The 26,152-nt window shown below is 39.7% G+C and overlaps 1 protein-coding gene across 1 annotated transcript; it reads right to left on the bottom strand.

The window, feature by feature from the left end:
- Positions 1-1,840: 1,840 nt before the first annotated feature.
- Positions 1,841-17,805, bottom strand: LOC115591545 (slit homolog 1 protein-like). Its single transcript, XM_030433629.1, has 3 exons — positions 17,697-17,805; positions 15,255-17,146; positions 1,841-4,981 (listed from the first exon to the last, which is right to left on the bottom strand). The coding sequence occupies exons 1-3, from the start codon at positions 17,716-17,718 to the stop codon at positions 3,263-3,265; spliced, it is 3,633 nt and encodes a 1,210-aa protein (XP_030289489.1). The 5' UTR covers positions 17,719-17,805; the 3' UTR covers positions 1,841-3,262.
- Between the last annotated feature and the right edge of the window lie 8,347 nt (positions 17,806-26,152).

Genomic DNA, 26,152 nt, shown 5'->3' with positions numbered 1-26,152 from the left:
CCCATCCTCAATCGATTCGATCTCATTTCCGTGTAACTGGATCTCTGTTAGACTTTTAAGGCCGTCAAACAAGCCTGTCTCCAGACTGCGGAGCTTGTTAGACTTTAGTATAATCTTATCCAGGTTGCTGAGATCTTTAAAGACTCCCACTGGGATTGACATTAACAGGGTTCCAGAGATCTCAACGATCTGGAGGTTTACCAAACCTTCAAAGGCTCCTGGCTCAATAGATGTTATGATAGTGTTCAAGAATTCCACTCTTGTAAGTTGGGGGTTTTCAACAAAGGCTCCTTTGGGGATTGTTTGAATCTGACTATCCAGAAAGTAGAACCCTGTCACACCTGGTCTGAGGACACGTGGGATTTCTGTCACATGGTCGAAAACAAATTTGCATTCTTCCCCCTTTTCGCATGCTTTGTCTTGAGTCAATGAAGACTTAAACAGCAAATACAGAAAAAGAATGATGATTTCCCCTCTTGACATGCTTATTCACTGTAAAAAGAAAGAAAATGTGGTCATTTATAACTTAAGACGTAAGTTGATTTTGAAACATTTCATACAGTTTGGAGGGAAGTTGAATGCATGGCTTGTGTGTCCCTCTGCTGATAAATAGCCAACCACTAGTAACTAAGAGTAGTTACATATCAATAACATCATATAAAACTTTACTATAAAAATGCCCCCCAAAAAACTTTTGCTTACCTTGTTATTTCCTGTCCCAGGATTAAACAGGCTGTACAGCAACGAGGAGGCACTAACAAGCTCAGTCTAATTCTATATCTGATGTATCGTTGTGAGCCACCAGGTTTAGAGTGTGTTGCATCCCATGTAAGGCGTGGCTGAACACACTTCTGCAGCTTGAGATAAGAGCAAGAACTGAAATTATTTGATGTTTCAGCCTGTTACTGCACTGCTCTGCAACATGGCTCCAAGATAACAAACCTGAATTTTTTATGGTCAGTTATCATCACTGATGTTTCTACAGCACTCACACTTCTATATCTTCAAAATTCTGAGTATTATTAAATGTAGTTTTAAAGAACAATGTCTTCTGTTATCGCTGCATACACATGACTGAATGTTGATTGTAAATTTGATGGATGATCAACACAAAGGCGTGTTAGGAATGTTACTGTATGTTCTTCACCTAGGGCAAAATGTAAATACCAGATGTTTTTTAAAAGCTTTAATATTTAGCATTCATCCAAATAATGTATATGTTAACACCCTTGATGGTACGTAAACATTTGGCCATTTTTAAAATATGAAGCTCTTCCCACATCTTTCAAACTTAAACTTTTATTATCCACTACTTTCATCCATTTCCTGACTTCTGTCCATTAGATGGCAGTCTTTTCCACTGTTTCCTTATTGATTTAATGAAGAGGAAAGTAGGAATGGGTTAGATAAGTGACATGTTTACTCCACTGCTCTGTGTTTATATAAAAAAAAAAAAAAAGTTTAGGTTGAAAAATTTATAAAGATTACTGTGAATGCATCCCCCAAATCTGGCAGTCTGGTGCCTCCCTCTATTCTTCATGACCCAATTTTAAATCTACTCAGACTGGACTTGTTTTTTGGGGCCTTCCACAAACAGAACTGGCATAATCAGCATAATCAGAAACTTAGTTTCAGTCTTTTCCACTGTTTTCTAATTGATTTAATAAAGAGGAAAGAGGTAATAGGTTAGATAAGTGACATGACTAGTCTGTGTTTATTTAAAAAAAAAAAAAAAAAAAAACAAACAAACAAAGTTTAGGCTCACAATCTTAAAATCTACTCAGGCTGGACATGTTTTGTTTTTTGGGGCCTTCCACAAACAGAACTGGCACAATCAACATAATCAGAAACTTAGTCTTTATTAAAAATCCTGTTTGTTAACAATTTAGTGATCACAGTAGGATAGTCATCATGTAAAGCATAGGCCACAACAGACATAACACATCTTAATACTTTTGGATGTCTTGGTGCTTCTTTTTCCTTTTCTCTCTATCTGATGTACAGAACAGTTCGTCAGTGTGATGCAACTTCCTATTTTCATATGTGAGTTTTTATTTTTGGGTACAGTATCTTTGAGAGGAGTTTACTCCCCCTTTACACTCATGAGGATCTCTTGCTTCAAGGGGATGAATGTAAGTCAACACTTAGTTCAGTAAATGATGATGACAACACAAGATTGCTCCAACTGAAAGAAGTGCATTTATTGTATTGTAGCATTTTGCATTGTAAGTATGGAAGCCATAGCATTTATATTTTACAGTGGAGTCAAGATGACATTTGATTTTTCATGGATAGCCATTTTGCAAAGCTCCTTTATGTAATGTTGTTAGCACAAAAAGCCATTGTCCAACTGCAACTATTAGTACTTTAGAAAGGAAAAGAAAAATGAAACATTTTGAAGAAGTACTGAATGCAGTCTTTATTTCCTAAAAAAAAAAACCTGTAGGGTACACATTATTGTAACCATTAAGTGGTTGCTTATTATCATATATAAATAGAATATTGGCTCATTATTGGTCATTTTAAAGGATTAATTGATGCCTTATTCTGTATTACGATATTCTTGATATCATTGAGCTACCCTCAATAACCCCCTTATTTCTGTTTATTGATGGTAAGTATGGAGGTTGTTGTATACAATGGAAAAATGTTTTACTCAGTACGAGTTGGAAGTCCTGCAAGAATTATCATTCTCCCCTGGTCTGTTCTTAAAACAAAGTTTGTCCAAATAACATGACATTTAAATTATCTCAGTATGTTCCCAATTCTAATGTTACTGTGTAGGTGTCAAACTATTAGCAAATTAGTATATTGGCATAGTAGTTCTTTCAGAATAAGACATTAATACATGCTTTAAATAGCAAATATTGCATTCATATGCATGTTAATAAGCAACTTATTTAACAAGTTCATGTTGAATACATGTACCCTAATATATGGTTTTGACTGAAGAGTAAAACACTGTTTTAGTGCATCTGAAGTTACAATCAGTAAAATGTCCAAGTTGCCTGTTTTTACAGTTAGTACATACAATGTCCGTTCTCATTTTTTTACAGCACACATGAAAAGAATACTGGCAAATGTTTGAAAGTTGTCTGATCTAGTTCGCTCTTCTGAATGGAGCTAAAGTGGTTTTTCTGTTGCCGTTGAGGCTCTAAAATCAACGCTAAGCTCTAGATTTTCAGAGTAAACCACTGTAATCAGTGAGCTGTTTCCCTTGGTTTTAAAGTTCTTGCGTTGCTGGGATATCGGATGGTCTACTCTACAGCACAGAGTTCTTATTTCTGCTACCTATGTTTCCTCTGCCTCTCTTGTTCCTCTTCCAGCACAGACAGCTGATGATGACAGTGCTGATGATGACAGTGGACACTACTGCAATGATGATGAGGATGAATGAAGTGTCAGTAAAAACAGTTTCCTTTTCTCCTTGTCCTCCGCTGGTGACCTCCTCATACTCTGAGGTCGGGATGGTCTTGACAACCGGTGAGGAAGTGCTTCGTCTGGTTGGATGTGTGTTGGGTTTCCTCCTCTTCTCCGTTGAGGTCCAAACAGGTGGCTCAGTAGAGCTGAGAAGTGTCACATTTTCATCAGTCAGCAGAGCGACTGGCTCGCCATTCAGACTGAAAGGAGTTTCACAGACCACAAGAGTTTGGTTGGTTTTGGATGGGTGCTGTTTCAGCCAGTCTCTAAGTGGCATAATATCCTTGTCACACCTCCAGGGATTCTGCTGCAGGAGTACTTCAGATGCGACTGTGAGGGCATCTAGACTCTCCTGTGGCAGGTTGGGAAAGGAGTTATTTCGCAGGTCTATCTGTCCCAGATGGCTCAGGCCCTGAAGAAAACCCAAAGGCAGGGAGTTGATGAAGTTGTGCTCCAAGGAAATGTTGATCAGTCTGGGCAGACCTTGGAAAGTCCCAGCTTGAAGGGTTGTGAGCCGATTGGTGTGAAGTGATACCTCTCCCAGCATCTCCAACCCGCTAAAAGCCTTGGTGGACACGTGGCTGATCTGGTTGCGACTGAGCACCAGCAGACGCAGCTGAGTCAAGTTCTTAAATGTGTCATCTTCCACATGACTCAGCTTGTTGTCATACAGCCACAAGTCCTGCAGGGCCATGGGTCCAAACACCCCTGGTCCCAAACTCTCCAGCTGGTTTTCATACAGGGAGATCTGGGTAAGGAGGGGGAGGTTTAAGAAGATCCCTTGTGGAAGAGATGTGAGTCTGTTGTTAGAGAGGAACAGCTTCTGGAGTTTCAAAGTATTAGTGAACAGGTCTTGGGGGAGATGAGTGATCATATTGTCATGTAGGGATAGTTCCTCCAGGTTTCTAAGGTCATCAAAAATGCCAATGGGGAGTTCCTGTATTAAGTTTTTGTTAAGTCGTAAAGTCTTCAGCTTAGAAAGACCCTTGAATGTGTCTTTAGACAGTTGACTGATATTGTTTGCTGAAAGTGTTAAGTACTGCAGCTCGACAAGAGGGTGAAAAGTTTCCACAGGAACAGAGGTGAACAGGTTCTTACTGAGGTCAAGGACTTTCAGATCTGCCAGCCGGGAAAACCAGTTAGGTCGGAGTACCAGAAGCCTATTGCTCTTCAGAGTCAGACTCTCAAGCTTCTGAAGATTTTGGAATAAGTCCTCAGGGAGATCTTGCAGTTCGGTGCCAGTAAACCCTAAGGCCCCTATGTTCGTGGTGGAATCAAATGTGCCAAGGCGCACTTCCCTCAAGACAGTGTCTTTAATCACAAAGATGCTAAGGGCATTGGAGAAATCAGCCAGGTCCTCTTGTTTTAGGAAGTAGATACTACAGTCGGAGAAGTAGAGGGTGGTGGTAGATGAGGGAACAGTTGAGGGGAAGTCTGAGAGGCCACTGCAGAAGACTTTGGGTCCTTGACATTTACATCCATCCGGACACGCCCAAGCCACAGCATTGAGAGAACAGAGAAGTAGGAGCACGTGAAGGGTCAGGTACAGATCCATTATTTCCTTTAAACAGAAGAAACAGCTATGTTACAGTCAAATTTATAAATCTCATATCAGATTTACATAGAAGCTCATAGCTCATGTTATGGTTAATACATATAAACATGTAATGGTTGAAGGGACATTCCAATTTTACATGTCAAAGTTACTTAAAGCTCCTTTTGCCAAGATGTTTGATTTTTTAGTGTAATTTAGTGTTGTGTCGGTCGCGAACGTGTCGTTCGAACGAACAAATCTTTTGAGTGAACGAACTGAACGGAATCACTTCATGAACTGATTCGTTCCTTTCTCAGTTCAGTTGAGCTTCATGATTTGCGAACCTACTGCACACAGAGAACTGTCGCTGAGGACGTGATTCTCGTTCACGTATTGTGCTGAAAGTGGCACTGTGTCACTCACTCACTCACTCAGGGCAGAGGAGTTGATTCACGTTCAGTAACTGTACTGCTAAAATTGGCGCTGTGTTTCTAACATCCGTGTAGCATCATGTTAAGTGATTTTACTGCACAGTAAAAGTCACTCATGTTCGCGAACATGATTCTCAGCGATGCAAATCATGAATGAGCAGTTCGTTCATTGAGCGACCTGCTGAGGACGCTATCACGATCGCGCCCTCACTCACGTTCGCGAACGTGATTCGCGTCGCTCAGTTCGTTCACTGAACGACCTGCTGAGGACGTGAATCACATTCGTGCTGTCACTCACTCATGATTTGCGTCGCTGAGGACGTGATTCTCGTTCACGTACTGTGCTGAAAGTGGTGCTGTGTCACTCACTCACTCAGGGCAGAGGAGTTGATTCACGTTCAGTAACCGTACTGCTAAAATTAGCGCTTAGTTGCTAACATCCGTGTAGCATCATGTTAAGTGATTTTACTGTGCACAGAGGACACTTTCACCGTGTAATAATTTTAGTGCATGTATACCACTCAAAGCAGCGCTGCGTCTCCCGCAAATGATTGTGTACTATAGTCCGTGAACGCACCGTCCCTCAGTAAGTGAACGTGAACCTCGGGGCTGAATCATGAACTGAATGATGGATCGTTTGGCTGTTTATCAGTTCAGGGAGTTGGAGAGCACTGAACGATTCGGTGAACAATTCTTTTGAACTAATCATTTTAATGAACGGATTCTAGAGATTCAGTACAGTAAAAAGAACTGCCGTTCCCATCACTAGTCTAATTCCTAACTTGTCAAGTACTGACACTTTGGGATTCTAGGTCGAGGTTGGCCAGCATCCCAAAACATCACTATTTGATAGTTCGGAATGAGACTCAATAATCGAATCGCTTTAACTAGCACTGGGAGTATTCGACTCAGCCTGGAAAACTGTTTTTTCCTAGACTTCAAGTGAAACTCTCTCAAAAAATCAACCAAGGCTTTATTGGTGATTGAATATGAGTCAAACCTTCATGTAAAAGCATATTTACGACGAAAGAGGCACTTTTAAGATTTACCGTAGTTTCGTTTTTGGGCAAGCTAATTTTCAAAGGGGTGCAGGGGCACTTTTACGCTAGCATCAAAATCTCTATTTTTAAAACACTAAAAAGGCTCGACACAACATGAAACTGTGCTCGTAGTATCACCAGGGTCTCTACACATGAACATGAGCATTGAGAACATTGTTTGTGTACACAGAGTTTACTAAAAAGAAGGTTTTTGGACAACTCACGTTAGCAGTAACACCTCCAGCACACTGCCGTCATGCCAGACAAAGTGTTGATCCCCGAGTGCGACCTTACAGGCAGGCTTGAGGAGAGATCTACCATTACTCTCCTGCCTGTTAGGTCGCACTCAGGGAACGACACTTTTTGTCTGCCATGACGCACCGGAGATCCAGCTCCTACGGTGAGTAGTTCGAAACTTTCTCTTTAGTAAACTCTGCGTAGACAAACAATGTTCTCAATGCTCGTGTTCATGTGTACAGATCCTGGTGATACTACGAGCAAAGTTTCATGTTGTGTCGAGCCTTCTTAGTGTTTTAAAAATAGTGATTTTGATGCTAGCGTGCCAGTGCCCCATACACACCCGAAAAAGAAACTACGGCAAATCTTAAAAGTGCCTCTTTCATCGTAAATATGCTTTTACACGAAGGTTTGACTCATATTCAATCGCAAATAAAGCCTCGGTTGCCTTTTGGTGAGAGTTTCACTTTAAATATCAGGTCAGAGTTACAAAGAAGGCCCAGTCAATTCTGGCTGATCCTGGTCCCATTGTTCAGTGAGTTCACTGGTCGCAAAACATAATCTGCCGGGATGAAGAACCAATAGATTTAAGCACTTATTGGTCCCTGCTGTTATTAGGATGTGAAATAACATGTCATATTTATGTTTTGTTGATTATGTTACTGCTTGGCTGTGCAACAAATTTGCCCTCAGGGAAAATAAACATTACATTATGACCTTGACTTGGATTTTACTTGAGTAACTTCTGGTTAGGAAGCTATGCAAAAAGAAAGCCAGTGCTACAATTGGTGGTGAGATGTTTGAAAGATGTGTATTTTCCAGGCTGGTCTAGTGTTTATGCAGCTTGACCCATACAAGGCACTAAAAGTTAGTTGTTAAGCGATGCTTTTATATAATTGTCTTTTGTATGTACTGCTTATGGAAATTTATGGAAGTGCAATACTAAGTCACAGGAGTACCCCTTTAGGTCAGTGTGTTTGATGCCAGTATCTTTGTCTAAAAGCTGACTGACCATTGATTTCACCAAAACACCACCAGCGTGAAAGGAAACTTTAATTTGCAGCTCTAAAAAGTAGTTCCTACTCAAATAAGAACTTATTGTTAGCTCTACATTACAATAACAGGTCTACTTTTGCACATAAAGGAAATGAGTTAAAGCCGTGGGGAGCCTGTCTGCGTTTGTTGTGTTTTTACATCACTTGTGAGATTGAATGCACAATAGATTTCAGGATACTAAACAATTTAGTGACATCCTCTTATTGAGGGAACAGCCACAAAAAGGATTCTCTGTATTTTGAAATCACCACTACAGTAAGGCTGTTGTACTGAAGGCAACCCTAATTAGTAACAGCCCCTACATGTTGCAGCCTCAGCATTCCTGTTTCAACCAAAACAGAGATATTTCCATAAATGTATCCTGTGTTGTACTTTGTTGCATGTGGCTCGGAGCTCTGCCCGTTAGCATTGTCAACAGAACTGGCTGGTGAATCACTCTGCTTAGCAGCCTTTTGGCATAAAAATCATGTATGCAAGGTTTGTGTTCAACAGCAGTTTTAGAGCTCACTTATGTTTGAAAAGACTTCTGCAGAATCCTCATTAAATATGCATGTGGTGTTTAGTCTGCTCCTACAAAATCATTTTTTCTGTGTTGTGTCTACAGTGCATCTCAACATGAACGTCAGCACATGTTCGAGGCTGTGGAGGAGGCTGTGCTCAGTGTTTGTAATGGCTCAGGAGGCTCCAAAGATGAAGCGGTGCCAACATCATGACCTGCTTCTCCATACAAATCCATTAAAGTTCTGCAACTTAAGGTTGGCAAGCATGAGTAGTTTCTCAGTAGCTGAGGTGGATTAGGGTGCAGAAAGAGTCTTCTCAAGGAAGTAACTTTCTAAAGAGACCAATATGAGCTCAGTTACAGAGGTACCAGATCGCTTTTCTTTCTTTCTTCCTTTTTTCTTTCTTTTCTTTCTTTCTTTCTTTCGTTCTTTCTTTTTTCTCATGACAGATTGGGTCATAAAATACATGCTGGTTCACAGCTGTTCAGATTTTTTCACTTTGTTCTCATGTCTGCTTTCATTCAAGCAGTTGGGTTGCTGGGTCCCTGCTGTGGGAGGGAAAATAATGTTTTCTTTGATCCTAAAATAGTGCAATTTTCAAACATGTTGTTCTTTATTCTCAAGCAGTACTCCCTACTTTTACTTCTATTTTTTTAAACGGACAACACCCAGTGGTTGCATTATTATCACCACTTCCTTTTTTTTTTAACTGCTGGGAAAGGTCAGAGTTGACGTAGAAGTCAGGCATTTGTGCCCGATTACACAACTATAAGAAAACCAAAGGTCCGATATCCATTATCGGACCTTTATTGGACCTATTGTGATATCTGAAGGCCCGCTATAGATCCCCTTCCTTCATACGTGTCACAATGGAAAACATTGGAAAAAACCACTGTCGGGAAGCTGTCACCTTCACTGTGACTGTCACTGTCTCTTGACACATAAATCAGCGTGAACTGTGCAACCTATGTGCCTGTCGTGACTCCTCACAAGCATGAATTTAATACGTTTCTTCTTTGATCAAAACCTGACAGCAAGACCATGTTTCCTCTCTGGTATATATTAAAAAATCCCAGTCCAACCAAAACCACTGTCTGCTCTCGAACGGGACAGTGTAATGGCAAAGGCATTTCCAGTTCACCATTAATTGCTTTGATTTTTTTCCCCCCCTTTGCCATAGCTGAAGGATCAGCACTTTGTCGGTCATGAAAAGACTGAACCAGCGAAGCGGGTGCCAGAGACCAGTAGTCAAGCCACAGAGGTTAATTTATCTGTTATATAAAAGGGTTTGATGACCACTCAAGCTGTCAAAATAAAAACACATTTTTGGTCAGAATATTTCACTTACTCACAAAATTAGGCGCAAATTAAGAATCCCACAGGCAGTATTATAGTTTACACATGAATACACAGATTTTTCAAGAAAGTCAAGGGTTGAATTTGAACAGAGGGTTATATTTTTTAAAATAGAAGTGTTATACATTACACAAACTTGTTTAGCTTGTATAGGTCTATCATCATCCTTATCATATTTCAGTTCTGATTAATTTCACCATGAAACCATCCTGCCACTTTATCCCTGTCAAGTATGTTGCAACTAAACAGCAACTGGCACTCTGTTAAGCTTTAGAAGAACTTACCTCTCGGAGTGCCCGACGATTGAGTGAATGACTCGGGGTGGTTATCTTTTATGCACGTCCCCCCTTCCTCCTCAGCTTCACAGATCCTCTGATGAAAGTTTCCAGAACTGTCTGAACTCTCACACCATCACATTTTCCTGTTCTTCGTCATCATTCGATTCCCCTCACCATTCTTGTTTTTTTTTCTTCTATTTTTTGCCCTGAGCTCATGAAATCCGTAGGTCCTTTTGCTGAGGTTTTACTGCCACTGTTCAGCGTCCCGGCCATCCCCCTGCCCCCTCTGCTGCTCTCACACACTCAAGCTCACATTGTTTTGCTAAATGTGGTGGTGGGGGGATCACCCATCCAGGCCCCACCCTCTGCTGAACTGTGTTTAGATGTGTGACTATGCTTGTTTGAAAGCATGTAAAAGGTTGTGTGATCGTCTTAGGGGATCCATGTGTTTTCTGAAATATAACTACCTGTTTTTACTTCCAAGAAAAACAGACATGGTTGTTTTTTGGAGGTTGGGGCTGGACCGACAGTGAGAATTTGGTTTGGTGAAAGATAATAGAGTTGTTTTTGTTGTGTGTTTTTGTTTGTGACACAGTTTTTTGTGGATGTGCATTCTTGTTTGGGTGTGCGAATTTAAGTAACAGCTGCACTAATGTTTGGTATGACGTCCATGGAATGTTTGTGGACTGCTGGTTTAGGGCACTTGGCAATCTTGGGTGTTCACACTGTATCCGACTGTTAGAGGGATTACCGATTGCAAAATGATCCAAAAAAACAACCAAACAACCTGCAAACGTCTCTTCAGTCATACTTAAATAATACATTTTCTGTTCACATGCCACAATGAACTTACTGTACTGGCGTGTAAACAGCTTTTAGCGTTGCATTATTCTTGATTAAGAGTATGTGATGAGGCCTACCCTGCCAAAGTGTGGTCTGTTCTCCAATAAATCAGCGTGAAAATAAAAAAAATAAAAAAAGGCCAGGCAGGGAGCATTCTGCAGCTTTCAACATTCCTGTGTTGCCGTAAGTAAATCCATCTGTTCTGTAACACACTGCCTCCTCACCGCAGAAAAGAGATAGTGAGGGTGGGGTTAATGTAAAGGCAGTCAGTTGCTCCGGCATGCAAAATTCATACTGGAAGTGTTGTGTTTTTCTGATATTACTGTAAAGATACTGATATATATGTATTCAACTGTGTGCAACAACTGTTGCAGGTCATGTCCGAGTTTCAAAACAGCCCCAGCACCTAATAAACTGACCAAACCATCATGACTTCCCTGGATCATTAAGCTGGAACACATGTTATCCACTGTTTAATGACATCTACATTCTCCCCTTCTTTCCCATAATGTCCTTACTAAGGTTTCCAAACTTTACCTCTGATATGTATCCACATTGGTCCACAACATAACCAAACAGCACATACTGTGGCAGACTGAGTGACAAGTTAAGAATGACTGTTGTGTTATGAGCGTGTCATTCTGTTGAGTGATGTGAAAGTACTTTATTTAAAGAGCTGTGAAGGATTTAGTGAGATTTGGGGCCAGAAATGATATCTGATATTCTTGATTATTTTTTCACTTGTGTATAATCACCCTGAAAATAAGCGTCATGATGCTTCTGTCAGCAGCAGCCCACAATGGACAAACTTCATGGAGGTCTTTTGCATTTTTCACAGCCACTGTAAGGAGGGTGAGATGAAGGGCGTATTAGTGTGAAGTAGCATAAAGCTTTTTCTGACTCCAGGGAAAGCTGCATGTAAGTTGATAAATTGCCACCAGTGATTTCACTCAGGGGCTGAGTTGCATTATGGGTATCACACTATAACACTGTTGGACTCATCATGGACAGTTTGAAAACAATTGATAACAAAAGGTTACAGCTCAAATTGCCGCCTCCATTAACCACAATGCAACTTAGCAGCTGAGTGTCATCACTGGAGGCAGTTTACTACAGGCAGCTTCCTCTGGAGCAACAAAAGGCCTTATACTGATTTTTAAAGAAATGCAGTAGTTCTCCCCAGGACCTGTAAAACACACTTTCAAATGTGAAGTTGGTGTAGTTACCCTTTAACAAAATAATAACTTAGTCGGGTCAGGTGCCTGTGACACTAGACATTTCTGAGAATGCTTCTCACTGATTTGAGAATTGGAGGAAATATTTTTTTTCCTTGAGGTTGAGTCACAGGATCCCGTGAACACAACAGCCTGTCAGGTACTGATAAATTATAAATGAAAATTGTCAGGTCATATTTCCTGTCCTCTGAGTGAGTCAGAAGGTCAAGAGTGTGAAGACTTTATCAGTTGTTCTTTGAGGAAAAATAGACACAAACAAATAACAACGCTCTCTTCCACATCAGCTAGAAATCATTAAATCAGCTCTAGTAGTGTTGCAACTCTTTTGGTTAGAGATTGAGGGTGAACTGGCACTAGATTGACATGACTGTGGTCTATATAGCTAAAATGGACACAACTAAACATGTCAACTAAGCCCCTTTAAAACGACTAAAGAGAAACACATTGCAGTGTGATGTTATTGTAGCTGTTCTGAGCCGATTGCTAAGACTTTATTTTGCTAATGTCAGAATGCTATCTAACAGTTCATCATTAGACTTACGGAAAGAGGCTTATCTCTCTACCCTGCAGCCAGGAATCTACTGAGACCTGAGTTACAAATGTTCTGAGGAAAATCCATGAGAAGAGCAGGTTAGAATAAGTTCATCACAGACGAATAAAGGTTAAATGCTTTTCTCAATTTTTCCACTTGTTTTCACTGTAGCTGAATCTTGTTTTGTGACCCCTGCTGTATAATTCCATCTCCCCACACCCACACTGTGTGTGTGTGTGTGTGTGTGTGTGTGTGTGTGTGTGTGTGTGTGTGTGTGTGTAGGAGCACCCACTGTTGTGTGAGCTCAGCGTACTGGAAAGGCCTAATCTTCCGTTGTCATAGCAATGAACTTGGGTGCCGTTCACCAATTCATCCTCCTTTGTTTGCTGTTTGTGTTAAAGTCCAATCACTTCTAGTGGAATTCATGGCATCCGCTGTCATTTTGCAAAGGTTTAAACGCTTTGAAAGCTTTTTTGATCAGCAGTCTTCTTTTATTTTTTGTCTCCGGCGAACAATGTTACATTTGTGTTAGTAGTCCAATGTGTAATTATCAGAATAAGGGGTTTAAAATGTGAGCCTCATTAAAAATCATCTTCAAAGTTCTTGTGTAAAAACATTCAAACTTTAGTGAGGGCATCCATCTATACTGTAAATGTTGTTATGTTGCAAGTGACCATGGCCCACTTTCAAAAAGGGAATTAACTGTTTGCTCATCACTGTGGCTTTGTTTCTCAACGGAAACTTGTGAAATTGTCCTCACAAACATTATCTAGCTCTCTGACCAACTGAATACTGACAGATGACTGAATCAGAGCTTCCTGTTTTGAAGGCTGTTACGGAGATGATGGTGTAATTTTCCCAATTTCCAAGATGTGATTAATTTTGGGAATTCAAATGTCTCCCCCATTCCCGTTCGAGGATGAGTTGTCCTCGTCAGAACACGAGATAAGAGGTGAAGAATGTTCTGGCACAAGTTTGCGAGACAGCACACAAATATGGGTAGACGTAGATTTATTGGTACATATATATATATATATAAAATAAAATAAAATAAAAAACACTCTGCAGGGATGAACCAGACTACATAATAGTGCAGTTTCTGAAATGTACTTTGATAACTTGTTAGACTACGATTTATGACTACATTTCAGAGAGAAGTAAAGAATGAGACCAACAGATTCAAATATCCCTGACTGTACAGTCCTTTAACCATCTTTATTATGATATTGATAACGATCTTATTACTACAATGTAACGCCTGGCCTTGATTAGAGGCAAACAGATAACATCTGATGTGAGGGAATAGCCCTGTAATTACTGATGGGAGAGGCAGGAAAAATATCATTATGACAGAGCTTGATGGCATTTTTACAGTCAAACCTTCAGAGAAACAAGCTTTACTTTTATCAACATGGTAAATTACAGAAGAACATCTGCACTCAACGTGATTTATACATAAAATGTATTGTCAAACAGCTCCAAAGTTTTGGTGAAACAGTGTTTTTAGGTTGTGGTGTCTCTTAAAGCAGTTTGATGCTTTCACCACTAGAGAGAAGCAAATCACCTGTGACTTCTATGGATGTTATTGGCTTAACTTTGCTTCATGAGCTGTAACATTGTACTCTGTAAGCTTTGCTGTCATAAGAGAAAAGCAGATTTTATTTTATTTTATTTATCAGAGGCAAAGCACATTTTACACATTATTGAACATTTGCTTGAGTACGCTAGTGGGCAGATGAATACAGTATGGAAAACTTTGAGAGATAAGAGATTAGTATTTTTACTAAATGTAAGACAATGAGAGAGCAGTTTTTTATATATATATTTATGTCAAAACGTAAATATATATATATATATATATATATATATATATATATATATATTACGTATATCTCAGGCTGCAACTGACATTATTAAAGCACTGGTTATTTTGTATCATTGGTTAGATAGATCATTTCCTGATTAACTGATTAATTGTTTGGTCCATGATATGTCAAAAAGTAATGAAAAACAGATCTTTCAGAGCCCAATGTGTCATCTTCAGATTGCTTACTTTGTACGCCTAACAGTCCAAAACGACATTTGATTTATTGTCATATAAGACGGAGAAAAGCAGCAAGTCTCACATTGGAGAAGACGGCGCCGGCAACTGTTTGGCCTTGTCTCCAGAAAAATTCTTGAGATAGTTACTTAATGACACCCTCAATTCCAGAGAGATTGGAACACTGTTGCTCTTCTAATTTAGCATGTTGCAGGCATCAAACTCAGAATGACTGTGTATTTCAAAATAATGTTCAGTTTTAATGTTGAATGTGTTGTTGTCCTTGTTCTGTAATCAACTGAATATTGGTCGGAAAAAAAAAGGATCTGAAAGTCCTTGCATCCAGTTTTAATTTACATTTTACACAGCCTTCCTATTCTGTGTTTTTCGTTGCTGATCTATTTTCTTCTAATCACTAACTGATTAATCAACTAATTAAGCTAATTTAGACTAACATTAATTATATAAGATTATGAACAAACAAAGACAATGGCAAAAATCAGTAAATCACATCCGCGTAGCTCAGTGTTGGAAGCTTCCATAATGTATACTTTCTATTATTAACTATAACAAACACAATAATGTTTTGGTATCAATCTTCATCTTTAAATTCTCTCAAAATATTTTTCGTCCCATATTCCGAGACTGACTGACCTAAAGTAACGCTAGAAGATAATAACCAAGAGACCGCAACTTTTGGAAGAGTTTATCTAGGCCTCCTGTGCACTCGGCCTGATAACATGTTGTCTTACTCTGGAGTACTTGCCGACTCAGCCTTTAGCTCATACATGGTCTTGCTGAGGCGATACATGCTATACATGGCAGTAATAATGAGGAACAAGCCTGTTGCCATGAGAAAGATGTGACAAAACATGAGGACCCCAGTCGAGGATGTATCCGAAGGCAGAAACCACACATAGACCCATCCATTGTGAAGACTGTGGTGAACAAAGTCGGGTCCCTGCTCAATAACCAACGTGTCATAGAAAGTGGCTGATTTGTGAGACCGTCTGATTATGTGAGTTGTCTTTGTTGTTGTTGAGGTGGTGGTAATGGGGGTGGTGGCTCGTTGGGTAGCTCCTTGAGTGGGGGCTGGTGTCGTTGTGGGTGGTGTGGTTGTTAAAGCAGCAGTGGTTTTTTGTCCAGTGGTTGAACTTGTGTGGAATGGTGTCACTGTTGGCTCAGGCAGGTATTTCAGCGTTGGAAAGTAAGTCGTGGGCGCTTTAGCGTCGCAAAAGTTGAACTCGTCATCAGACAGTGAGCCAAGTGTACGCAGCAGTTGGTACGCTGGACTATGACACAGCACATCGTCTCTGTCAAGAACCCCATGCTCATTCTGTCTTATCCATTTTGCAAAACCTCTGATACTACAGGTGCAGTTCCAGGGGTTGTCACTCAGTTTAAGATTCGTCAGAGCTTTATTTGACAAGAAGATATCTCCTGGTAGAGTCTTGAGTTGGTTGTGTTGCAAATCAATCGTCAGAACCTGCCCAAGGCCCTGAAAGATGTTTCCTGGAAGGCTTTGCAGCTTATTCTCATTAAGGAGCAGTATGCCCAGTGTGGTTAGCCTGGAGAAAAGCTGAGGATGCAGGTAAACAAGGTTGTTGGATTTCAGTGACAGCTTATGGAGGTTGGGAAGGCAGCAGAAGAGGTCTGAAGGCAATTCAGATAGCCAGTTGTTTAAATGGAAGTTAAGGGTCAGGAGTCCGGACATGTTAGCAAACAAATTTCCAGGAACAGTGGTGAGGTTGGTGGCATACAGATAAAATTCATTAATGTCAGGCATGTGACCCATCAGCTGGTCAGGTAGAGATAATAGGGGGTTGTTGTAAATGGTAAGCTTTCTCATCAAGGGCATGTTGTAGAAGGACTTTTCAGGGATTGCTGTCAGTCGGTTGGAGGACAAGGTGAGGATCTTCAGGTTCCTCAGGGACCAGAACACCTGAGGGGGAAGGCTGGTGATCTGGTTATGGTGCAGTTTTAGCTCCTCCAGGTTGACAAGTCGGTCAAATATCCCAGCTTCTAGCACCTCCAGCTCATTGTTATAGATCAGGAGCTGCTGAAGTTCAGTCAAGGAGTGAAAGATGGTAGGGGGAAGCTTCTTGATAGAGTTCCTGCCAAGGTTCAGAAAGTTGAGTTTGGTCAGCCCGTCAAAAATATCTGAAGAAAGATTGCCCAGTTGGTTCCGGCTCAGGTCCAGATCCAGCAACTCAACAAGTCCTTCCAACATGTCTGGAGCTAAGGTCTCGAACTGGTTCCCATTTAAATGCAGCTGTTCCAGAGTGGTCAGTGGACTGAAAACCCGAGCAGGAAAGGTAGAGAGATCATTGTACGACAGCTTGACAGACTTAAGCTGTTGAGCGACATGGAATGCCCTTTGATGGATGGTGTGCAGATGGCTGTGAGTCAGACTGAAACGTAGCATGAGGTCCAGGTCTGCCAGGCTCCGCTCGTTTATGACTTGCATGTTTGTCCTATCTAGCTGCAGCAGGTACGTGTGGAGAGGCAGGTGCTTTGGTATATCTGTGAGGGTGAAGTCGACACACTGAACAGCACCACTTTTACAAATGCAGCTGCTGGGGCAGACATCATCGCAGCTGAGGAGTGGCAGTGTGAAGACGAGGAGTATCATCCACGTGGTGCCTGCAAATTTGACATAAAAACACATTTTGACACATTTTTCAAATCAGGTTTTAATGCACATCTGGAATTCAGTTCTTAACACCATTAGTTCTCAAACAATAATTATAAAAATTAAGCAAAAGATATTTATTAGATATATTAGACCTGTATGTGCTTCTTTATATCAAGGGTAAATATTCACCATTAAGTTTTTGCTCGTTGAATATTGGTGGCTTATTGACTTTTTGTTAGTCATAATAAAGCATTTATTCTACAGCTATTATGTCAATTTTCCTTCAAAGACATCCTAATCAAGCTGCGTATTGGTAAGTAATGAAAGTGTTACATATCAATTATGATCTTGATATGTTTTGTTCAGTATGTGGTTTAATAGATGTAGAATCAGGCATTCATAAGTGCTTTATAACGACTAATAAAGAGCTAATATGCATCCTTAAAAGAATCTAAATATGCAAACCTTAATATAAGTCTTAGATTATTTTTTTTCTACACTTGAACAACAGCATAGACCAAGTATGACTCAAGGTAAAAACCTAAATATTTTACCAACCTCTGAAATAAGAATCCATCATTGTCCATTCAACTTTAGTATCGTGTCTTTGTGCTGCTCCTCTCTCAGGTTCTGTCTTTAAGAGCAGGGCACCCTGTCTATGAAGTGACCCTGCCCTCCGTTCAATAATGTACTGCCAAAAACCCTCCTTCAGTATGCCCAACCACTGACCTTAAAGGAACAGTTCAACCAAAAATGAACAACTCACCTCCATGCCGATGAGAAGTCCATGGAAACAACCAAAAGAAAGCTTGTCCAGGATGATGTAAGTGTCCAGAAACCCAGCAACCCCAAAATGATTTGAAAGGAAATTATTTACACTCTTTAAAATCTGAAACCCTCACTGTAGCTGCTGAGTTAAAAACGTTTGCACACACCATGTCCGAAGTGGGTGCAGGATCAAAGTGGATCTCAGGGCTTCTGGAAACCTGGATCACGCCAGACAAGCTGTGTGGAATTATTTTTATGGGGGGTTAAGTTGTTATTTTTTACATTTAAAAACAAGCCCTCATCTGCTTCAGCTGCTTTGTGGAAATGTTTTGTGGACTATGAAACTTCACCCAAATGTGCTTTGGTGCTTGTTAGCATGGTGATTTTTGTTTGTTGTCTGCCGTGTGTTTTGGCACATAAAGCACAGTGTTGCAATGAACTGTTGTAAAGCTCCGTTGTTAATCTTTACCGGCGGAAGAAGGTTATTTCTGTTTGCTTCTGTTTGTTAGTTTTTATTTGGTCCATGGAACAAAAAAAAAAGAAAAATGAAATTTTGTCAAGGCCTAGTAATAAAAGTAAGTGAAGTGAGAAACCTTGATTTCGCTCTCCTTATGATTATTGAAATCCTTGAAATTATTCTCACTGATAATTGGTAGACTAGACAAAGCTTATTATGTCTCTGTTTAGGAGATCTGTTAGATTGTGTTATATGTGTGTGAATGTGTTTGTTTGTGTGATCATGGCTCTCCCCTCTCCCAAGTCACCACCACCCCCTTACTACACACCCTATCAGTATCTGTGATGTATTTAATTGAATTGCTTGGTGTTTGTATACACATTTGCATGTGTATACAAATCTGTATATAAATATTTTTGATTTATGAATACAGAAAAAGGTTTACACATTATTAATTAATATTAGGAGCCTACCATCCAAAATCGACCTCCTAAAAGCATGGATTGCTTACAATAAACCTAGTGTGCTCACTTTGTCTGAAACTTCACAGTAATATTTCAGATAATGAAATCAAACTTGTTGATTATGTTTTGTATTGAGCTGATAGAGGATCTAGAGGAGGTGGAGTGGCTACATATGTTTCATCTCATTTATGCTCAGAACTTGTTGTGCCAACAGTTACACCTCTGCATTTTGAATGCTTTTTTGTCAAATTAATTTTTCATAAAAATAAACACTTAACCATAGGTAATATTTACAGACCCCCAAATGCTCATTCAGAATCTACTGATTGTATACTCTCCACCATCAACTCCTTAGATCGACCAGGAGAAATGATTTTACTTGGTGATTTTAATAAAAATTGGTTGGAATGTGTATCCCTCAAAGATAAAAATGTATTTAGCAGCATAAACCTTACGCAAATTATCACTGAACCAACAAGAGTTGATAGAACATCTTCAACCCTCTTAGACTGGATACTTGTCACTCATCCTAATGGAATTATAAAATCAGGGGTATTACCTGACAGTTTAAGTGACCATTCAATCATTTTCTGTGTTTGGAAAATTAAAGTTCCTCGTCTTCTACCAAAGTGTATAAAAGTAAAAAAAATAAAAAATATCAATGTTGAACAATTTATTGAAAAGATATAAGTGCTATAAAATGGGATAGACTACAACTAATATCTTTTGTTAACGATGCTTGGGATTGTTTTTACACAGAATTTACTAATGTTATTAACAAACATGCCCCCTGGACAATAAGGAGATTTAAGGGCAGACACCTATGATGGATAAATGCTGACTTATTAGGTTTATTCAAATAAAGGGATAAGGCCTGGCAGAAATATCGTTCCACAAAAGATTTAGGGGACTGGAATGCATATAAACAACTAAGAAACATCTGTACAACTAAAACTAGGAATGCAAAATCCAGCTACTATAAAGACTCACTTAATAATGATTTTAAAAACCCAAAACAATTCTGGAACACAACTAATAGCATAATGAGTAAGTCTTCAAAAGATTCCACTACTCATCTGAGAATTAATAACGAAATTGTGAACGATCCTTCAACAATTGCTAATGCCTTTATCCAACATTTCTCCAAGATCTGTTGCTCTCATTCCTTTTGCCCTTCTTACAATAATGTAGCATCAAATAGTGTTAATTGCAGTCACTCCTTCTCCTTTAGGAAATAAGTCCTACCAGTGGAGCTGGTCCAGATGGCCTTGAAATTAAGTTTGTAAAAATTGTCTCTCACATTCTGTCGTATCCCTTGTCTGATCTTTTTAATATGTCAATTAATACCTGTGTTGTTCCCTCAAGTTGGAAATGTTCCAGAATCACACCTTTACATAAAGGTGGCGACTCTCATGACTTTAATAACTATAGACCCATTTCCATAATAAGTTGTGTAGTCAAATTATTTGAAAAATTAGTTTTTAATCAACTTTCTCATTATATTAATGAGTTTGACATTTTATCCCCTTATCAATCTGGTTTCAGATCAAATTTCTCAACAACAACGGCTCTCCTTAAATTCACTAATGACATAACATCCTCCTCAGACTACAACATGCTCACAGGTGCAATATTCATAGATCTTATCAAGGCTTTTGACATGGTTGACCACTATCTCCTCCTCGAGAAGCTCCATGCCATAGGACTCTCTGAAAGCTCATTGCTCTGGTTCAACTCCGACCTTCATCACAGATACTAATGTGTTTCTCTTCATGGCACACAGTCAGACTTTATGTTAATGGAAAAGGGTATCCCCCAAGGTTCTTCCTTAGGTCCACTATTGTTCAGTATCTTTATCAATGACTTACCACAAGCTTGTTCTGATTGTCAAATTCATCTTTATGCGGATGAAACTGTTATTTACACCTCTGGATCCAATATTTTTCAAATCCAGTCAATATTACAGTTAAATTTTGATTACATACAAAAATGGTTTTCATCCAACAAACTTTTACTTAATAAGAAGAAGTCATATAATATGTTATTCGGCACTAGACAGAAACTTTTACATTCTGCTAAACTGTCCATTAATTATCCCGATGGTACTCCCCTTGAGGTAATAGATCGTTTCAAATATCTTTGTGTCTGGCTTGATTCTCAACTTACCTTGAAAGTACATATTGACTCAGTTATCAAGAAAATAAACTGCAGCTTGGGTCTTCTGTATCGTTCAATAAATTGTTTCACTCTACAGATTAGGAAAAAGATTGTCACACAGCTTATTCTTCCTATACTTGATTATACAGATATTGTATATCAGAACACTTCAGCAACCAACTTGTCCTCTCTCAAAGTCACTTAACAACCTCTGCAGATTTATATTAAGATGTCCATACAGAACTCATCACTGCACTATGTATCATTCTCTAAATTGGTTAACAACCGAGTCCCGAAGGCAGTTTCATTGGCTGCAGTTTATTTTCAAATGTATTTATTATAAAGACCCCCCATACTTAAAAAAATATTTGACCCCTTATTGGTCACAGCACTACTTACGCCATACTGACAGTTGATTTTTTTTGTTCCGAGAATTCAGAAGGAAATTGGTCGATTTTCCTTTCAATTTAAAGCTCCGTCAGATTGGAATACCATGCCTAATTTTCTAAAATCTATCACTTCTTTTCATCTCTTTTAGGAAGTCCCTTTTTATTCATTTACAAAAACCCTGTTCTTGTTTCTAACAAATTACTGACGATAATGTTGATCTTTGGTGAACTGTGGATAAAATACATCTCACTGACACTGAATGTACATACTGGATATGATGATAGGTATATAATAAGAGTGGTATATAATACCACTCATGTATAAATTGAATCTAGATGGACTGGGGGGGGGCAGGGAACGGTTGGGTCAAGAGTGTATTGTGTGGATGTTATCGTCTTGTAATGTATTGTTTTGTTGTAATGTTCTGTCTTACTCTTGTATGTCCTGTAATGTAATGTCATGTTGTAATGTTTTGTCTTGTTATTGTCTGTATACATGTTAAGGACTCCCTTGAAAACAAGATGATTCATCTTAAGGGACTATCCTTTAAATATTTAAATAATATTTCCTTTGGGATGGGGCTTAGTAGATAATAAGTGAACTCATGATTTTGGGAGAAATTTCCCTTTAACCCCCGATCTCAACAAGATGTGTTGATATTGGAGCTGTTGTAATTTCACAGTAGGATCACAGTCCCTCTTGTTGTCTTGGTGCACCATCTTTGAATCATTTAATTACCTTTTATTTGGTTTGACTAAAATCCTTACTTTTCTTTTTTGTTTTTATTTCTTGTCTGGGGCTGTGTCGAAAATTGTACTTGAACTCTTGACATGTCGAAAACTCTTACTGGCAGGATGCTGTATGTTTGACTGCTATCATATGAGTGACAGAGAGGATGCTGGTTCATTTCCTTTGGACTAATCTTGACAGGATGGTGGGCCTGTGCTCCAGTTTGTGGACTGAACTAAACAGATAAAAACCCGCTTCTCTGTCAAGTCAGTTAGGCTGTTTGTGTCTGATGCCTGCAGTGTGAGTGAGAAGAAGGATAATTGTAATAACTTGTCGTCTGACCACAATGAAACAAAATTAGTACAGTCACAATCACTTTTCAATAGATTTGACACCTCTGAACTTGTATGTGTCAGACAGGCAGAGAAAGAAAGTGTTCTATTAGTGTTTATAATTTCACATTTAACTGAGTACAAGGAAGCGATGACGGATTCCCCCTGATTTCTAACAGGTTCACAGAAGTATCCATATTAGCCATATTTGTACAACACTTTGCGGTTATGGATGTTGAGTCAGCTTGACCTCCCTAAATGAAGAGGCAAAAATCTATCCATGTCTCACTTGGCAGAGATGTAAGTAAAATGTGACTGATCGCCGGGTCATTATATGAAGTTACATTTTATCAGGTAACTTTTTCATATGATACAATGATAATCTTATATGATGTAAGTCAATTGGGTCGGCCCTTATCTTGTAACATGATAGCAGAGAGGGTGCCAAAACAAAAGTTTAAGGAAAATTTGGACATTAACTCTTGAAGCACTCCCTGATCAAAACGCTGTGTCTCTATACGAAGAAGAATGTGATATAAATGGTTTATGGTGTGGATATTTATGCGAGGTTTATCCCATGTGCATGTGGCTTTTGTTGTCTGTATGGAAGTGCATGTCTAAGCTCTGAAAACATCCAGTCCAAAGTACCCAGTGCAGAGTACTGAAAGCAAAAGTCAACACTTTCTTTTGATCCGACTGTAAACGCAGCTCTGCGTCACATGCAGTCTGGTTTCGCTGAAACCCCCAGTGTTCATCGGGCTCTGTGTGATTCATATATTTTCAGAACAGCTGTCCCATTGTTTAGACTCAGCCTGTGACTCAGCTTTGTCACCTCTCTTTCTAAAGACCCAGACAAATGAACTCCATTGCACAGTAATTCACCCCTCACTGCAGAGGTGCACCATGTGCCAAGTTCTTTCTCTGAGGTGCCTACTTTTACTGTTTTGATATTATCATTATCATTCATCCTTCATTTTAACTTCAGTTTAACTTAAAAAAAAATACCTCATTTACCATACAGCTAAATATAAAACAATAGACATAGGACCCTAGATTGCAAGAAACACAATTTTATATAAAAATGGTCATATTAAACATAAAGATAATCAGAAGACAAAAGCAAAACAAATAGTAGAGATTCACATAATCATTTTATTTATATTGTAAAATGAGCAGCAGTGACAGACGTGATGTTTGTTGGCAGTGGTACAAAAAAATGCCCAATTTTGCCACAAGAGAGCGACATAAACAAGCAGAAGGCAAAAAAATAAATAAATCCTTGCTAAAAATAATAATATGTCTTTGCAGTCAAGTACATTTTGTCACATGAGACCATCAAGTATTTCCAGTGAGTGGCTGATTATTTACAGATTACATGTGTACAGCAAGCACCTTGGTGCAGTGCATGTTTACTGATGACTTTGATCATGGAACAACTCTATATTGCTGGGATAAATACAGTGTGAATATATTACTGGTGTGTGGAGTCTTAAGGCTATGTCGGGCTTTGCAGCAAGATTTTCACAGTGCTCCTCCTCCCCTGGTATCAGACACAGTACTTCCAGAAGCAAGCTGCAGGAGAAGAGATAAAGACTTGTAGAGTGACACCTTACACACGGGATATTAATGCTGCAAATGATACGCATAATCAAAGTTAACTCACGTTCACCCCTCTTCCTAGTTATGGATTTGCCTTCTGCCAGACTGGCTGTGATCTCCCTCTCCAGCTGCAGGTCCTCCCTGAGCACCCGCAGCTACAAGCAGACAGCAGAGATTAAACATGTAGACGTCATCGCATTATTGGTGTGCTATCAATTCAGGAGACAGAGTGACTGTTTTACTTTCAGAGCCACCTACGTAGAATTGATCCACTTTTTTTTGGCAGAAATGTATACAAGATGCCAACATCCAAATTACACACTGTTGTAAATCTTTACAGGTTTTTTAGCCTAATCCACATTTTTTTCCCCCCAAGCTGCTTCCTTACCTCTTCTAATTCAGCTAATTTATTGGCCAGCTCGACACCTGCAGACAAGACAGCCAAATCAGCATCACAGCAAGATTTTTTTCATTTATTCTAGTTTCACTAGTTTCATGTTTATCTCTCACCTAGAGGATCGTCCTTTTCAACAGGAGCTAAGCTCTTGTGGAGTAACAATGCTAGAATCTTGCTCTGGGCATCTGTGTCTTCTTTTGGATTAAAAACACTGTTTCCTGCAAACACAAAGCAAACATAAAAATGCGACTTTAGGCACTGCAAGCTTTAAAAAACATGAACAGAAAATGACATTGTCATGCATCATCTCTTAATCTGCTAACCCTTGAACAAGGGATGGCACCAGTTTCAGGGGTGTGCATGCAACGGCCCCGGCGGCATAAGTAATACGCTGTTTGCACACTTACCAGGGTTAAATATGCTCCTTCCCTCCACGTTTAGCACTCCCTGCAGTAGTAATAAACTCAGGAGTCCTAAGCAGCAGTTCACAACTGTAACTCTATCCATCATACTCGTTGTATGGTCCAAAACTAGGTCCGAACTCTCCCTCAAGCAAGGCGAGCAATCCACTGCCTTGGGTCCATCCCGTCAATATATTTATCCTTCCAGGGGCCAGGAGGAGGGGCCTGTCAGCCTCTCGTGTACTAAATCAATAACCACACGTCGCGTTTTTCGTCAATAGGCCACCTTTACACGTGGTACCATAGGGCGTCTGAATGAAATACGGGGATCTGACGTTGTAGGTGAGGCCAGTAACCCTACATCACTCTGACAGCTGCAAATCAAACCGAGAGAGGAAGTTATAAATCAGCCTGTTGGTTGTGAAAGACCAGAATCAGATGTTCTTCTTGGCACTTGCAGGTCTTTTTTTCTTTTACATTAATTGCTTCTTTAAATAGAAACACAGGAGTGTGTTGGTCTGGGTGAAGTAAATTGATTCAGTCTCTAAGTGCATCGAAGCCAGAGATGAGCTCCTCAATCTTGGCTTCAGGACTGATTTGGAACTGAAGGAACATCTATCACTGCGGCCGAGCCAACAACTACCCAACACCTCCTCAGTCACTGTGGTCTATTTTGTGCATCAAGGAAATCACATCTCATACCTCTGCCAGAGGAGCAGCCATTGTGCTTGTGCAGTTTTAGGGAAATGAGCTGGCTGGCAACTACTGGATTTGGCATGCGAGGGTCTCGTAAGAAGGGCCACCATGCACCCCTTCGGACTTGACTTAGGAGCCCGGTGACGTCTGGAAGCCTCGAATCCAGGAGCCTTTCATGAATCCATCACTTTGGTCATTCAGCTTTTGAATACACAACCCGATCGAAGACTTAGCAATGTGGAACAACATGAAAGAGCTAAGGGGAGTGTCCACAAATTTGCAGTTACAATCCTGTAAAGTAAAATTAAATGTACTGACGAGGCACATGAGACAACGACAACACAGGAGATGTATTTCTTAATGCCCATAACAAGTAAATGTCAGCTGTATGCACCAAGGCCTTAATTGTAGCCTAAACCCTTAAGAAACCTAAAGGATACAGCAATAGTTCAAAGCGTTTTGCCGACAATTGAACCAGTTCTGAGTTTCTATTAGTGTAAGAAATGTTTGTGATGCGTGAGCCAAGGCCGTGTAGTCACTAATCCTGTTCCTACTCCCAGTCAGTCTCCTGCATCACTAATGAAAGAGCTCAGGACCATGATATCTAACTGGACAATAAACACT

The sequence above is a fragment of the Sparus aurata genome, chromosome 11, assembly GCF_900880675.1.
Source record: "Sparus aurata chromosome 11, fSpaAur1.1, whole genome shotgun sequence".
In the NCBI taxonomy this organism is placed as follows: domain Eukaryota; kingdom Metazoa; phylum Chordata; class Actinopteri; order Spariformes; family Sparidae; genus Sparus; species Sparus aurata.
Note: the sequence above shows the minus strand (reverse complement) of the source record. Positions and strands in the feature narration are given on the sequence as shown.

Bases quoted from the DNA above. Each gene is read 5' to 3' on its own strand.
- LOC115591545 (XM_030433629.1), bottom strand. From the start codon at position 17,718: ATGATGGATTCTTATTTCAGAG. The intron at 17,147-17,696 runs GTTGGTAAAATA...TCAAATTTGCAG, and splicing joins GATGGATTCTTATTTCAGAG to GCACCACGTGGATGATACTC. The intron at 4,982-15,254 runs TAAGACAACATG...TTCTGTTTAAAG, and splicing joins AGTCGGCAAGTACTCCAGAG to GAAATAATGGATCTGTACCT.